At 38.6% G+C, this 17,266-nt stretch overlaps 1 protein-coding gene across 1 annotated transcript in view; it reads left to right on the top strand.

Moving 5' to 3' along the window:
• The window catches only part of LOC118814881 (MOB kinase activator 3B), a 73,173-nt gene extending 56,414 nt beyond the window's left edge, over positions 1–16,759 (top strand). The window contains exons 3-4 of the mRNA XM_036580737.1: positions 7,867–8,069; positions 15,182–16,759. Coding sequence (XP_036436630.1) covers positions 7,867–8,069; positions 15,182–15,211 — 233 coding nt within the window. The 3' untranslated portion in view covers positions 15,212–16,759. The remainder of the gene's footprint in view (positions 1–7,866; positions 8,070–15,181) is intronic.
• Positions 16,760–17,266: the final 507 nt, after the last annotated feature.

Here is a 17,266-nt window from a genome sequence, read left to right on the forward strand (position 1 = left end):
TTCCCACCTCGATCAATCAGGTAGAAACTGTATTCCAAATGGCCTCAATCGGACTAGACTATTCTGATTAAGGTGTTTACATGGACGTATTCTATTCCAAATGAGCTATTGGCTACTGAAACACTGCTGTGATCCATCTGCACAGGTAAACAGTAGCCATGTTTACATGCAGCCTAATAATCCGTCTAATAGTCTGACTAATAGCTCAGTTGGAATAGAATACGTCCATGTAAACACCTCAATCGGAATAGACTAGTCTGATTGAAGCCATTCAGAATACAATTTCTATCTGATTGATCGAGGCGTCTACACAATCGGATTACTTGTAGTGAGCATGTAAACGGAGATTTTTCCATCAGATTGTTGAGTAGAGTGAGAATAAACACCTCAGTCTGAATCTATAATCGGAATGTATTCAGTCAGATTGGCAAAAATCTTTGCATGTAAACACAGACATTGATTTTCCCTACATCCTAAACTTGTTCGTACAATTAAACTCTTCATATTCTGCCTATAGATATATTCTTTCTGAACTACTGTTGTTTGACAAACTGTAGTGCACAACTTTTGTGAAAATGGCTGAAAATCGTGCGTTGGTCATTTCAAGTAGTGCTTATTTTGTTCGTTTTATTTTGCATGAGTGTGAAAGCTCACACTAATAGCATAGATCAGACATTTTTTTGTAATACAATCCAACATTTCTAACATGATTACAAAACGGTTCTTCAAGGGTTCTTTAGTAAAGAAAGTGGCTTTGTGTAGAACCATGAACACTCAAAGAACCCTGCATGATTAAAGAATTATTGCCATCGTGATCTTTGGATCGATGGAGAATGTGCTGTGAAACCTTTTTGAAAAGAGTTCTATATAGCAGCCAAAAGGATTCTTCTATCATGATTATGTCAAGTTTGTAACAAAAGTAGAACTCTTTTGGGTGCTATATGGAACCCTTTTTAAAAAGGAGCCGTCCTTTTTGAACCATCTGCAGCACATTTTCCATTAATCCAAAAACCCTTACATGATGCCAGGAACTCACGACTCTCATTGAAATTTTAAAGTGCAGCAAAATGTCCCTGCATGATTCAGTGAGCTACATCAACTGTTGTTAATCCGTAAATTATGCAGTTTTGAGGGTGAGGAACTGAAGTGTGGACCCTCATATGAACTCTTGCAGTTAAAAGGGTTAAAACTTGTGCACAGTAGGTGACCCGTGTGGTTACTGGGGTGTGTCATGGGCTCAGACTGCACTCTGAACTCACTGTGGTAACATGAGGATGACCTCAGGGCCTGTCAGACTGAAACCAGAACTGTAGACAGGCGCCCTGTTTTAACCCTACATCAGCCAATCACACGGGAGCACAGCGCGCACTAAACCCACAACACAGTGTTTATCATTAACAAGCATCACTCAGTCTGACTTCATGGATTTGGGTCATTCTACAGAAACGTCCACTTTTTATCTACCCATAGGGGTCACTGGTGTTACAGATCCTCATTGGTGTTACACATAATAAAGGAACACCAGAGACATTTTTAATGAACAATGCATTTTACTAAATGGCTGCTACAGAACATCAAACCACATGTTGTCAATCATGGAATATCCACTAAAATATGTAATTCATTTGTATTCTATTTTTTCACAATTACCTCAAAATAAAGTGAGTCACACCAGTGACTTCAGCAAAAAGCTTCATATGAAATCATGAGCTAAATGAGAAAATCTCTGATAACTGAAAGACACAGTGGACTCACCATGTGCTTCTCTTCATAGATCCTCAGAAAACAGGTAAAAGGAAGTCAAGTGATGTCATCAGTGTGACTTTTATTTTTAAAATAAGAGATTTTTTGTTACTCCTGGGGAACTTTCATTATATATTTTATAATATTTATTTGTCATTTGTTTTCATTTCATTTAAATCATATATTTCATAATCATGTATAGATTATTGCAGTTAATATGACAGAAAAACGTGTTTTTACCTCAAAATATGGCCTCAGCCTTCACACATGACTGTGAGGACGAGCTCTTCTGTGGTGCTTGGAATTCAATATGATTGATTTATAATCTAATATTTATATATACTGTATGTATATATATATATATATATATATATATATATATATATATATATATATATATATATATATTGTATATACTATGTAATATATACTTAGACGTGTCTTGTAAAATAGTTGGAAATCTGACACCAACAAAATCTTGTATGTCCAAAAAATGTCGCTTTACATGAGAAGGAAAAAACATTGTTAACTTACAATGCAACCTAATGTAACACGATTTTTTAGATTACATTTTTAGATCATTTCTGTTGGTTGTGAAAATGTAACTGAATGCAAAAAACAGCTTTTCAGGGTGTGCAAAAAAATGGAGATGCAGAGTTTTTGCACAACAGCAATGATACTATATATATATATATATATATATATATATATATATATATATATATATACATACATACATACATATATATCGCTGTTGTTGGAAGAAAACCTCATATCTCAAAAATAGTAACTTTACAGGAGAAGGAAAAAACCTACTTTACTTTTAATGTGAGTCAATGGAACCAGACTATTTTCCAAATCATTTTGAGGTGTTTCTTTTAGTTCATTCATCATGAAATTTACAAACAATGTAAAGAGCAACAGGCATTTTCAAATTATGTCAAAAACAGAAAAACGACAAAAATGGAGATACGAGGTTCTCTTCCGACAGCAACATATATAGAATACAAATGGGACATGAATCTTCATCCTGGCAAGATATACAAACCAACCTGTGTGTTTATGTGTGTGTGTGTGTGCGTGTGTGTAATCCGTGGGTCAGTGTGTATTGTGGGAGATTATCAGGGCAGATTAAGAGAATGACTCTGAGAATCATCCCTTTGACCTACAACACAAACCCTCACTGCGGTAGAGGATAAAGGATACGACAGGCCTGCTGTCCAATCACACGGCTCCGTGCCTCACCACACTGACTGAAGATGCAGACAAAATGACACACTGTCCAGGAGTCGCACGCCCACCCTCAGTTTAGAAACATCAGTCTGAAGGTGCCGATTCAGCTGCATCGACTTTGAAAGGTCATAATCGATTAGAATATTATTTGCTTGCGCTCAAAAAGTAAATTCTCAGGACTTTTTCAGACATAAAAAGTTTAGTGCAGCGTTTTTACTACCTGTGTTTTGCTGCTTTGTAAATAGTTCTTCTTACGTTTCTGCATTCAGTTGATTTTTATAAAGAGCACTGAACCATAACAAAACAAATTGAATTTTGATGCATTGAATCATTGAATCATTGAATCACTTCCTAAAGAATGATTCCTTGAGTCATTGTAAGGTTAGAGTTTTAGACTACTCATTTCAGTTTCATGTTCAGCCATTTGGTAAAGGTCCTGATTTCTTTAATCTTAATTAATCATCGTATTGTTGTTGCCTTTCTAAAGCCTCACTCTCAATCTTTTTCCCTCCAGATGTCTGAATTTGGAGTAAATTGACCCGAACGCTTTGCACACTGTGAGAAAGTTCTCTTTCTCATGGGTTTCTTAAAGCTCTGAGAAAAACGTTTGCTGAGGAGTGAGGGGTCTGTGCGAAAGTGTGAGACCGTCTCCAGACTACAAATGAAACATTGGAGGTTATATAATAGGTTACCCAATAGAGAGGATTAGGGATGCCAGTCCGATTTAGGGTAAACTGCTAGATTATGTTTGGCAGAGGAAGCAAGCGGGGCCTAAATTTGGCCTAGCAGTGTAGGGACAGAAATGTGTAGCCTATTGATGAAGGCTAGGGAGTGTAGTTCAGTTGTACATTTACATTTATGGGTCATTCTCAGAAAACAGGTAAAAGGAAGTCAAGTGATGTCATCAGTGTGACTTTTATTTCAAAATAAGAGGGTTTTTGTTACGCAGTCACAACAGTGACACGACTCCTGGTGACCACAACTTTTATTATTTTTTTTATAATATTTGTCTGGCATTTGTGTCGTTTAAATCATGTATTTCATAGTCATGTATAGATTATTGCAGTTAAAATAGCAGAAAAACATTTTTTTTTCCTGAAAATATGACTTCACCCTTTACACATGACTGAGGACGAGCTCTTCTATGGTGTTTGGAATTCTACATAATTGATTTAAAAACCAATATTGCTAAATTGAGGCTCAGGAAGATGTAACTGTTAAAATAACTTGTTGTTTTATTTTAAAATATAATTAAATTGTAACCATGAAATGTTTTTCAAGTGTAATAGATCTGTAAATGCTAGAGACACAAAAATGGACGTTTCCATAGAATGACCATAGAATGTGTTTGACAGATGCATCTATCCAGAGCAGCATACAGTTTAATCACATTACAGAGATAGACTAATATAGCATTAAGAGTCTTGCCCAAGGATTCTTGTTGGTGTAATGTGGAACCAAACCACAGGGGAGTTGTTTTTGAGTGCTAGCATGAGAGCTAAATGGTCTTTGGTACAAAACTTTGTAATCTGTTTAAAATATGTAGTCTGCTGAAGCTGGATGCTAAGGACGTGAGAAGGATTATGGGAAATGTAGTTCAGCTGTAAATATGATGTACACTACCAGAGAATGTTACCTGAACAGGACAGTAGCAGTAGTTTTTAGTGCTAGCATGAGAGCTAGTAGGCCTTTGGCACATACATGTGTAATCTTTTGGCAGTTTGGAGACAGGAATATGTAGCCTGTTGAAGCGGGACACTAGTGACCTGAGAAGGATTATGGGAAATGTAGTTTAGCCATAAATACGTCATACACTACCAGTGACTGTTACCTAAAGAGGGCAATATCTGTAGTTTTTGAGAGCTGCCATGGCAAAGTAGGACTTTGTGACAGAAGCATGTGGCCTGTTAAAGTCTAAGCTGAGAGGAGGATCTTGGGAAATGTAGTTAATCTATTTGCATATCAATCAAAGGTCAGCTTGTACCAACAGTTATTGAGTGCAAACACAAGAGCTATGTAGTTCTTTGGTAACCAAATGATTTTATTAAGCGAATGATGTCTTGGACATCAAGATGTAAGCAAAAGCTGAAAAAGGAACATGCCTTCACAGCTAGAGGCCCATCTTGACCTCGGTGACATGGCCAGCCTATGCCTCTTGGTGGCCATCTGGCTATCTACATGCCAGCATGGACACTAATGCTTAGCAAGCTAGCATGGTGAACGCCATTGTAAAGCTGCCTTTCTCCATCTCACCATATGGTGCGATTGCAGTGTAGCGCTAATCACATTAGGCTCCACAGCAAAGGACGTATGGCCTCAAAAACACAAATGTTATGGCTTTCATTTAAGTGTTACTGTGTTGATTTAGTTTGAACAAAATCCGGCTAACAGTGGTTCGAGTGTTGGTCAACAGTGGAGCGCCTTGTCGAGGGCCCAGCACGCTCCGACTGTTCAAATAAAGAGTCTGTTTCACCCAGTGATAAGCAGATTAGAAGGAGCTTTTGTTTAGCAACAATGCCCTCTCATTCAGTGCCACTCTCTACCTACACACCCGCACAAATGTATGCACGCTACCACTTCCCATGGAAATGAAACTCTTAATTTATTCCCGTAGCCTACAGATTTGTACTCCGGAGTCTTTCCAGTCAAAACGCTGCTGTGTTATCGAACGCTAAGATAAAAGTCCTGGATAAAACATGAACACTGCCCACGCCGAAATGCCCCAAACGCTGCACATTCTTCTTCATGATCTGAGAGGAAAATGATGCTTTTTGTAGAGTTGCTTAGTCAGCTCTGAACTGCAACATTTTACTGTCCAGTTTTTTTAATAGCACCAGTTGTGGAAGACATTTCCTTTTGGGTGTGTGTGGGCCATGTAGACTCATCCTGTTTTGCAGCAGTCTGGTTTTAGCTGCTAAGGAATCGTTTGGGACCAGACCAGGCCTACCTGCATACGGTCAAGCCCGGGCATCTCCAGTTCCAGCCCTCAAGGGCCACTGTTCAGCATTTTCTCTGCAGTGACACACCCGAATCGAGTCATCAGCTAATTACCAAGTACTCAATGAGTTGAGTCAACTGTGCGGTAGTGTAATTTTTACTAAAAGCACTGAGAATGACTGGAGCATATCAGGGCTTGCACTGGTCAGAGCTGAGGTGTTGGCCTTATACGTAATGTTGTAAGGGTGAGTTTAAACATGTCAGACATCCTTCAAGCAGGATTACAACCAAAATGGAAAATGCAGCCGTCGCTGCTTTTGTTATAAACATGCTTGGTCAGCCTCCTACAGTGGTGCAGCTGTAGTTTCTAGAGCAAGATTTTCAAGGTGTAAAAACCTTCTGATGACGTCTCATGAAGCTGGGAAGAACCTTTGAAACATTACAGCTGCTTTAGGATGGAATTGTGCATTCAGTCCCTGTTTTTTTGTTGTTTGCTAGCTGGAGAATGCAAAATAAAGGCAGGTGTTAATTAGCTAGGAAGCTAATTAGCTCATTGATGCCATATAACTGTGGTAAATTACTCAAGTTTTAAGATAACCGTCATTACAAAGGAGAGAATGGATTGCGCAATAGCAAAAATGACTAGAGGAGGACAACAAGCTAAAAGCTAAAGTTAGTAAAGTACCTATTTAGCTACTTAGCTTCTTTTCTCTGGTTGAAAGGGTAAAAAATCTGTGGTGTGAAGTTTTGTGCTGAATAAAGATCTGATCACTGTTTTCTTTATGATTGTTTTTGATAACTAAGGAAAGAGTTTCACCAACGCTAGCTTTGTTGTTTTTGTTAGCCTGTAGATAAGATGGAATTGTGCATTCAGTCCTTGTTTTTTTGTTGTTCGCTAGCTGAAAAATGCAAAAGAAAGACAGGTGTTAATTAGCTAGGAAGCTAAATAGCTCATTGATGCCATATAACCGTGGTAAATTACTCAAGTTTTAAGATAATTTGTCACAAACTGTCATTACAAAGGAGAGAATGAATTGCACAAATAGCAAAAATGACTTGAGGAGGACTACAGGCTAAAAGCTAAAGCTAGCAAGGTACTTATTTAGCTACCAGTAGTTAGACTAAAAAATCTTTGGTGTGGATTTGTGTGCTGAATAAAGATTTAATCACTGTTTTCTTTATGATTGTGAAAGAGTTTCACTAATGCTAGCTTTGTTGTTCGCTAGCTGGAGAATGCAAAATAAAGACAGGAGTTAATTAGCTAGGAAGCTAAATAGCTCATTGATGCCATATAACTGTGGTAAATTACTCAAGTTTTAAGTTAATTTGTCACAAACCATCATTACAAAGGAGAGAATGGGTTGAGCAAATAGCAAAAATGAATTGAGGAGGACAACAAGCTAAAAGCTCAAGTTAGCAAAGTACCTATTTAGCTACTTAGCTTCTTTTCTCTGGCTGAAAGGGTAAAAAATCTGTGGTGTGAATTTTTGTGCTGAGTAAAGATCTGATCACAGTTTTACGTATGATTGTGTTTGGTGATCGAGGAAAGAGTTAGCTCTTACGCTAGCTTTGTTGTTTTTGTTAGCCTGTAGATAAGTAGCTAGGCTAGCGGTCAGGATTGGTTGACACCACAGGGATTCTTGATGGTTGGAAGCCTTAAAAATGATATAAAATCGTGAATTTTTATGAACCGAAGAAGCTGAGGCATTTGATACATAACACAGCAAATAACATATTATACTTTAGCTTTGACCCCTTTTAGGTTGAATGTGTTGAATTACTCAGGGAGCGCTGAGCTTTACTGATCACCTTGTTCACCTCAGATGATAGAATCAGCTTTTAAAAGTTTTAAGGGAAGAACGGCAATGACTACTGACGTCACAAATAGCCACTCTTTTATTCTTTGTATACACTTCCATCTAATTATATCCCCTGTCTCTCTCTCTGTTTCAGGAATCCCCTTCCCTAAGAACTTCATTCAGATCTGTAAGAAAATCCTATGTCGGCTCTTCCGGGTCTTCGTACACGTCTACATCCACCACTTCGACCGCATCATCGTGATGGGCGCCGAGGCTCATGTGAACACCTGCTACAAGCACTTTTACTACTTCTGCACTGAGCTCAACCTCATAGACCGCAAAGAGCTGGAGCCACTGGTGGGTATATTAACACTCTTTTTGACAGCTGTCCTTTAAACAGACATCAAACCACAACATTTCATGTCCATTTTACCATCTTGGATGTCAATATGTCTCAGTATGTGCTGATGTGCTGGTGTAGGCTAACAAATTTAATATAAATGAAAAAATTAGACTTTAAGTTTTAGTTCAACTATAACCGCTTTTCTCGCATCTCCGGCAGGAAACTTTTCCTCAAAAGTAGAACAGTTCCTTGTAAAATGTCTCTCAACGTTTTTTACAAGACTGAAGTCGCTTCTTATTAGCAGCTTCTTGTTCAGATTTTCCCGTTCCACCTTAAATGGTGCCTGAGGCGCCAGTATGTAACTGCTGCACCATTTAAGGTGGAACGAGAAAATTCAAACGTTGCAGATTAAATGTATCAGGAAACCAGCTGGAGTGATTATAAATGCAAATAAGTCCATTTGTCTCCAAATTATCGATGTTCATCTTAAATCTTTCTCTTTGCCGTTCCTTTAGCTGCTAGCTGTGTTGCTGTCTGTGTTGCTATGGTGACCAGCAGTCTGTGCGCCAACCCTCAGGGTTAAAGGGTGAATCAGCAGTTCTACATTAACTCCAGAGTTTAAGACCATTTATTGTTAAACTGTGTTGAACGATCAGCAGAGCTTTATTTTACGGTAAAGGAGGATTATTTTATTTTTACCTACAAATCTGATTCTGCTGTGGAGCCACAACAGGGCAGTAAAAGAGCCGAATGTTGCTGACCCCTGCTCTGGAGTATTGTTATTTTCTCTCAAAACTGGTCCCACCCATTGGAAATCAAACCGTGATTGGTTGATGCCACTGTCACTTTGATATATGTTGGTAGTTCATCTAACGTGTAAGGCCTTCAGTCCAGTTCCTGAAGGCCTGACTAGTGGAGAGCTCACTTGGCTGTATCTACCTGTACACTACAGAGAAAAATCCTCATCGGATATTTTTCAGTTGGACATTTTTAGGCTTGAAGCCTTGAGTTTCCAACCAAAATGTGTAACAATGAAGTATGACTTCTATACTTGCATATAGTATAAATTCAGCATGCATGATGATTATATTAAATAAAGATGATCTAAAAATGATGAGGCCTTCTCTGAATGCCCCAAGGGTTCTTCACTGTGTATACACAGATCAGGAAAAACATTATGACCACCTCCTTTTTTCTATGATCATTGTCCATTTTATCAGCTCCACTTACTATATAGGTGCACTTTGTAGTTCTACAGTTACAGACTGTAGTCCATCTGTTTCTCTGCAAACTCCAGCAGCACTGCTGTGTCTGATCCACTCGTACCAGCACAACACACACTAACACACCACCACCACGTCAGTGTTACTGCAGTGCTGAGAATCATCCAAAACCCAAATAGTACCTGCTCTGTGAGGTCCATGGGGGTCCTGACCACTGAAGAACAGGGTAAAAGGGGGCTAACAAAGTATGCAGAGAAACAGATGGACTACAGTCTGTAACTGTAGAACTACAAAGTGCACCTATATAGTAAGTGGAGCTGATAAAATGGACAATGAGTGTAGAAACAAGGAGGTGGTCATAATGTTATGGCTGATCGGTGTATTCCAATAACGCCACCCCTTACAGAAGAAAATACTGAGCTAATTAAAGGAAATTGTGAAAACTTGAAAAGTGTCAGTAAGAAGCCCCATCCACACATGTCCACACACCGGTTTACCTAGAGACAATGAAAAGGATTGTAGCAGCACAGACAGTCAGAGCTGATTCGATAGTCGGGTGTTGACATGTTTAGTAGGGGGGTTTGGATTGTAATCTGAAACAGAGTCAAGGCTGAAAGCAGATTAAACACTCACTGGGAGACGGGCTCAGGGCCTCAGTGGGGCAAAGAGCAACCAGCATACATCAGTGTGGCCAGACTCAGTCTCACCGCTGCCCCCTACTGTTCACTCTGCTTTTCTAGTGAGACCAGATACAGCACTGTTTGGTGATGTTATTGGCCCTCTGCACTTAACTAGGTATACTAATTAACATTAAGCAATGTTAAAATCTGATCTACATTTGATTTATCTTTGTAGTTCAAAGTTTCACTATGACAACAGAAAAAAACAGTTTTATTACGGAATGTCATCTGTGAAAATAACAGGAGAGTCATTTGTACCACACAGGTCACTCTTGTGTGAAGTAAAACATTCATTTGATTATCATAGTTTTCCTCCAGTTTTACATATAGTATATGGACCATTCTACTGACTCAGATCTTAAGATTATGTTATGATTTATTTAAACTATAGGCATTAATTAAGATAGTAATAAGCTGAATTTATACAAAATCATCATTTATACACTCTCAGAAATAAAAGTACTGAACTGTCACTCTGGTCACTGGGGTGGGACCCTCAAGGGTCCATCTCAGTACCTTTGGTCAGGGAACATAACTGAACCATAATCCACTGAAATGATATGTTCTAAGTTGTACTGACTCCACACACCCCGTCTCGTCTCCAGGCTTTTATTTTACTGTTCTGTTTTAAAACATTCGGTTATGAAAAGGTACAAATACGAACTTTTCACCTGGAAAAACTTATTTAAGGTTCTCAATCAGACCTGAAAACCACTGTTGAACCTTTGAGGGAACATTTACACTGTTTGTACCTTGATGAACCTTTTTTTCTACTTTCTGTTGGGAGGTGACTGTCTCAATCCCTAACCTCAACGTTTCAGCTTATGAAAATAATACTTTTTGTATTTTTTTAAAGATTTTTTTGTTTGTGTTTACAAAAATTTGGCTGTAAATTGAGCTGCTTCCAAGCTGACTGGATGTGAGTTATCCACCTGGAAGTGTAGCCAACCTTAATGTTTACAAACATTCCTATTTGGTCTGTACAGATGCAGCAGATAGAGGTTATGGTGAAAAATACTGAAATATTCCTTTAACGTCCGTTTAGACATCACTGCAGGCCTTCTGAGGTCAACTTAACCGCATTTTCCCCAGCACCCCAATCAGAGGCTGAAAACGTCCCGCTAACGGGAGCTATGGTGGCCGGACACAGGCGAGACGGGGACAGTGGCCTCATTAACCAGGCCAGCAGGAACAAAGACGGCTTTCTACCCTTTATCATACGCTCTCCTCATGACCGTACAGAGGGAGAGCGTACAGCCAAATCCGCACAGCGGCTCTAAAAACAGCAAAACTACAGACCCAGTGAAGTCATACAGGCCAGGCCCAGCGTCACCGCCAAAACAGATGAAAGGCGCTACTGTGTTATTTTAGGTCATGGACAAAAGTTATGATTTTATGGTTTACGCTTGCATATTTATTTATCTTTGAAGTCATCAGTTTTAGCTTAGATTTTTTTCTCAGTTTGGACAAAAAAGGGACATTTCTGTATTACAGGGTTTCCTTCTGTCTATTTAGTCTGTGTTTATATGTGTATGTGTGTGTGTGTGTGTGTGTGTGTGTGTGTGTGTGTGTGTTTGGTTGTTTTCATATATTTTTATGACAAAAATATCCCGACAGTGTAGGAAAACCTGAAATACAGGCCTGACTGCTTCATAAGAAAGTATAGATACAAAAGTTAAGATTAGGGTTAGGATTATGATTTTTTAAATATAAGTTTTTACATATATATATATATATATATATATATATATATATATATATATATATATATGGGACATATTATAACGTTCGGATACAGTTCTGTGCAAAAGTGGGAGTCCACCCTTCAATTATCAAACCAGCTGCTAATTTAAGATTTCATTTTTTTAGCAACAGCAGAAAATTACACAGACATCAAAATATAATATCACATTTTTTCTGTATTTAGCGTGTCCACTCTTCTCCTTCATTACAGCCTCTATTCTTTTCAGGAGACTCACTTTCAGTTCCTCAAAGAATCTGCAGACACACCTCCAAAGTTCAGTCTTAGAAGCTGGTTGATCATTTTCTGAAGTAGTCAAACACATTCAGTGATGTTGAGGTCTGGACTCTGGGGTGGTCAGTCCATTGCTCAGCTTCTTTGTTTGATGTGTCCGTCTCCTTTTCTCAGTGAGGTTCTTCTTGATCAGCTACACATCCTTTCAGACCCACAGCGCTGAGTCGTCTTCTCACAGTGGAAGGATGGACAGAAACACCTGTGGATGTTTTCAAATCTGAAGCAGCTTGATTTTCTCCTCTCTCTCAGAGATGAAAGCTTTAAGTGCTGTTTATCAGATGGGGGCAGTTTTGGGGTCTACAAGCTCTTCCAGGTGGTTGTTAGGAGTCCAATTTTCTCTGTAGCTTGTAATAATATTTTGAGCACCAGTTTTATAAAGTGATGTTTTTTTTGTACCTAATCTCCTCAGAAAGATCTGCTGACAAATAAATAACTTGTACCTAAAGACCATTTTAACTGAACATTAAATAAATGACGAGTGGCCTCTGACTTGGGCACAGTACTATATGGAACGTATTATATATATGGGACACACTGTATGTATGACTCTGTGTCCTGCCACATTGTATTTGTCTTCCTCTAAATGTAGCTAAAACCTAAACATGGTCACACACAACCCCTCCTGGAGGACAAGCTGGGTTAAAAAGCCACCACCAGCAAATTTACATGATGAAACAAATCCCTCAAGGACATGAAGAGATATCAGAAGCTGAACTTTGAATGAACTGAGGAATTAGCACTCCCTATCTACGTCATAGGTAGGCTATTAGCAGGGAAACATCTCTGAGTACAAGTTAACGATGAAACGTTTACATCCCTGAAGTGTGTCGTTCGCTCAGGGCGCTTTTAAAAAAGTAGGCCTACTATTCTTCCTGGAATTTCAGAACTGATTCACTGCTCATCTCTGCGAGCCAACTCAGCAATAAGGAGGTAGTGCATGACATTCAAAGGTTTGGAGACACCTGGCTTTGTTTTTAATCAGGATCAACGTTTTCTTTGTTGCTTTATTGTAACGATGACTGAGCAGGTTTATTTTGAAGATATTTGAACAATGTCATGTCTAGGCTGTGACAGTGTCACTTAGGAATAATGCCAGTCCTGTGCCCTTGTAGTGATGTCAGCACACAGACTTTTCAGGTGTTTACAGCACATATTAAGTGTCTTTAGTAACTGTGTAGTTACATGTGAACAACATAAGCAACAACAATGGAACCACTAATGATTTAGTCACTGTTACAGATGGATTATAAAAGTGCAGCCTATGTAATTACACATGTGTATCAACTTCAGTTTTGCCTCATGTAATTACACAAGTGTATCTTAATAGTTGTACCAGCTTATTCTCTCTCATGTAATTACACAAGAGTAATAACACAAATATGATTACATTTGTAATCAGACTGGAACAGCAGTTGTTTTCTGGTCTTTTCCAGCAGTGAAAGGAAGTCTGTAATAACTTACATTAAAACATTACTGACACTGTATCTGCCAGCTTTCCTAACATTTAGCCAGCATTTATGTTGCTAATGCTGTGACACTGTAACCAGTTTCAGCTTTAAAGCATTCTGTAATGTGACAGAACAGCAGACGACCCCTTATATTAACATGTAACTGTTATGACTTTAATTAAATGTGTTTCATTTCCCCCCCAAAGTAACGTCTACATTACCACTGCATTATTACACAGTACCTACATAGTAACTACACAGGAACTGTCCACTTATTTTAGAGTGTAACTTTAACAATGCAATACAGGAAAGTCAGAATGGTATTATTACAGAGTGGTATTAATCAATGTGATGTGATAAGGTTACCTAGTTACAACACAGTTATTCCACAGTAACTACATAAAACATAAATGTAATGTTATGTAAAACATACTTCCTTTAACTGCTGGAAAAGACTTCTGATCTGTAGTGTATCGAGAAGAGACACTTGTGTAATTACATGAGGCAAAACTGAAGTTCATACACGTGTAATTACAGAGGCTGTACTTCTGTAATCCATCTGTAACAGTGACTAAATCATTAGTAGTGTTGTTGCATATGTTATTCATGTGTAACTACACAGTTATTAGAAACACTTGATATAAAGTTGGACCAAAAATTTTAATATGAGCTTGTAAACTACTGATGCATACTACCAACATTCAGGACACACCAAAAACTGAAATAAAAGGTGATTTTAGAGATAAATTCCTGTAGGGGTGGCAACATTGCAAAAATACAGAGCAACAATACCACCAAAGATTCGCAATGCACAGTATGTCACAGCATTCATTTTTTCTGCCGTTTAATAATGTGAAAAAGACAAAAAAGAGCCAGTGTTAAAATACTTTAAAAACACCTTCAAAAAACTTTAAATAAAATACGCCTTAAGTCCAGAGCGCCTCTGTTACAATGACAGAAAACACTTGTTTTTTTGTTTGTTTTGCTTTGTCTTGTTTTGATTTTATGTACGTAAAACACGTAGACGTGGATTTGGAGCTCCCGTCTAGCAGTCTGAAGTTCCTCCAGTGGAGGGAGCTATTAGAACACAATCACATCATTCATCGTTTAGAGAATAAACAGCTATAAATCCCAACACATTTGCAGTAACATCTTAAAAATGAGACCTAAAAAAGTTTACCGCCAAAATATATTGAGTTACTCAGTATTGTTTGTGTGAGTGCCATTAAATAATGGAAAGTTTTTCAGTCTTTTCCTTTTCCCTAATTAAAAAAAGAAATAAAAATATGACTATGATATGTATTTGATGAATCTGTGCATAAAAACTGTTAACTGTTAAAACTGTTTTAAAAGTGAACTGTTTTGAGTGTATATGCGGATATGGAGTTCATTGTTTACATTAGGAGGCTTAGTCTGTGTGTTAAAACTAACTCCGCCATGTGGAGCCTGTACTTCTGTCTGTCCAGCTTTTTTCCATGCTTCCATGCCGGAATGGTGCTTATACTACACCCACCAAGAGGTGTTTAAACTAATATATGTGTGAATTCTGTTACTGTGACTGTCACAACACAGTAATCAAGAAAACATGATTAACAAAATTCTTTTCATGGTCCAAAAACCTTCAGGGCAAATTTTGAGAAATATCTGTCCGAATTAGGTTGCGACCCATGCTCCTCTGTATGTGTATGAAAATGTACTTATGATGCTCCACTAATGCATATAACTCTTTTGGTATTGCAGAAGGAGATGACATCACGGATGTGTCATTGATGGGCGCGTTGGCTCGGCGCGTATTGGACAGTAATGGACCTCGGAGACTTCTCTGCGGAGAATGAGATCCAGTTTGTTGCAGGTGGCTGTGGAGGTCCAGGCAGCGACAGGAAAGACTGTTTAACCAGAGGACATTAGTTCATTGTTGGAAACCTGCTGATGAACCATGACTTAACGAGAGGAAGCGTAAAAGTAGCCTGAGCACACGCCTCCTCACCAAAACCACTGATGGAGCATGCTACTGTTCACTAATGTTCCCTCAGCACAACAGCACCATCTGGTGGTGGAAACTCACACACCTTGTGCTACTGAATTAGCCCACAAGGGGGCGATCTAACCCAGAAAAACAGTCCAAGGGGTTCAGGATTCTGCCCTGTTTGAGAAGTCAGATACTATGCAACATAAAGGGTGGGGATAGTTATATTTCATCTGAAGTAATACTTTTAGGCTACTTATTGTTTAAGGATTTGTTTTTAATTCCTAATTTTACTGCAACAACATTGTGGAGAAATGAATTAACCCCCTTTTTTGACACAAAGCTTCGAGAGTAATGGTGTACGTGTGCTTAACCTTAATGATTTACGAATTTGTGGTGTTTGGAAACTGCCAAATACTAGGTTTTGTTCCTAAACTGATTCCTAAGCTACCCATAGAGCTGAGTTCTAAATGTAAAGTGGAATGTTTTTTAGTGACTTTGTGATTCCACATGTGGTTGAATTTGCAGTGATTTGGTCTATAGAGATGATTACAATGATAATGGATGATATTAAGTGTTAGGATCGAGCTCTTACAGGGTGGTTCTACTGTTTTATTTTTTATTACAAAGCAAATAGAAATGCAGGGTTTATGAGTCCGTACTGAAATCTGTTGGGTGTTAGAAACTACTACATAAAACTATACGCTTTACACTTTGCTGAAATTCCACTGCAGTGCATTTTCGTCAGTTTAAAATGCAGTATTTGTGTGTGTGTGTGTGTGTGTGTGTGTGAGAGAGAGAGAGAGAGAGAGAGAGAGTCACACAAACTGTAATGGGTGCGTTCAAAACCACTCTCATTGTGTTAGACAGGTGCGCACATTTATATACTCACTGCAAAAAACAGTGACTTGTCAAGATCTTAAATATAGTTAAGTGACCCTTATTAGTCCCACAGTGGGGAAATTCCACCTCAGCATTTAACCCATCCGTACAGTGAAACACCACATACACACTAGTGAACACACACTAGGGGGCAGTGAGCACACTTGCCCAGAGCGATGGGCAGCCCTATCCACAGCACCTGGGGAGCAGCTGGGGGTTAAATGCCTTGCTCAAGGGCACTTTGTTGGCCCAAGGGATCAAACTGGTGACCTTCTGGTCACAGGGCTGGTTCCCTAACCTCCAGCCCACGACTGCCCCCAATAGTCTATTAAAAAAGATTATTGTAAGCCCATTTTAAGATTGCGTAACTTATTTCTATACATTTTTTACATTTTTTTTACATTAAGTAATTTTATCAAGTAAAATTATCTCACGATACTAGCAGATCATTTTGCTTGTTTTAAGAAATGTGCTTGAAACCAGCAAAATTATCTGCCAGTATAGCGAGATAATTTTAATATACTTGTGTGGTGTTGATGTGTTTGTTACTCAGTGGTCTGGTGGACCCACCACATTATTGTTTTTTAAATCAATACAGCCATAACAGTTTATGTACCCAGATGTTTAAAATATCACAAGTGTCCAGCATTGGGTTCTCCTTTAGCAGCTGTAGCCAGTCAGCAGCCTGTCCATGTTGTCCACCCTCACACACACACACACACACACACACACACTAACAGCAGGCCATGTAGGAGGAGAACAGAGTGAAGGACACAGCACCTCCACACTTTTACTCCCTGTGGGTTCAGCCCAACACCACATGTGTAATATAAATGTGTGGGGGGTGAACAGAGTGAAGACACTGAAAATGGATTATTTTGTTTGTTCTTCACAGAAAATGAGCAAAGGACAAGAATCTGAGGTTGAAATAATAATAAACCACATCATTTTTTCTTTAGGTAAACATTGAAAATGGG

Source organism: Colossoma macropomum, unplaced genomic scaffold (assembly GCF_904425465.1).
Source record: "Colossoma macropomum unplaced genomic scaffold, Colossoma_macropomum, whole genome shotgun sequence".
NCBI lineage: Eukaryota > Metazoa > Chordata > Actinopteri > Characiformes > Serrasalmidae > Colossoma > Colossoma macropomum.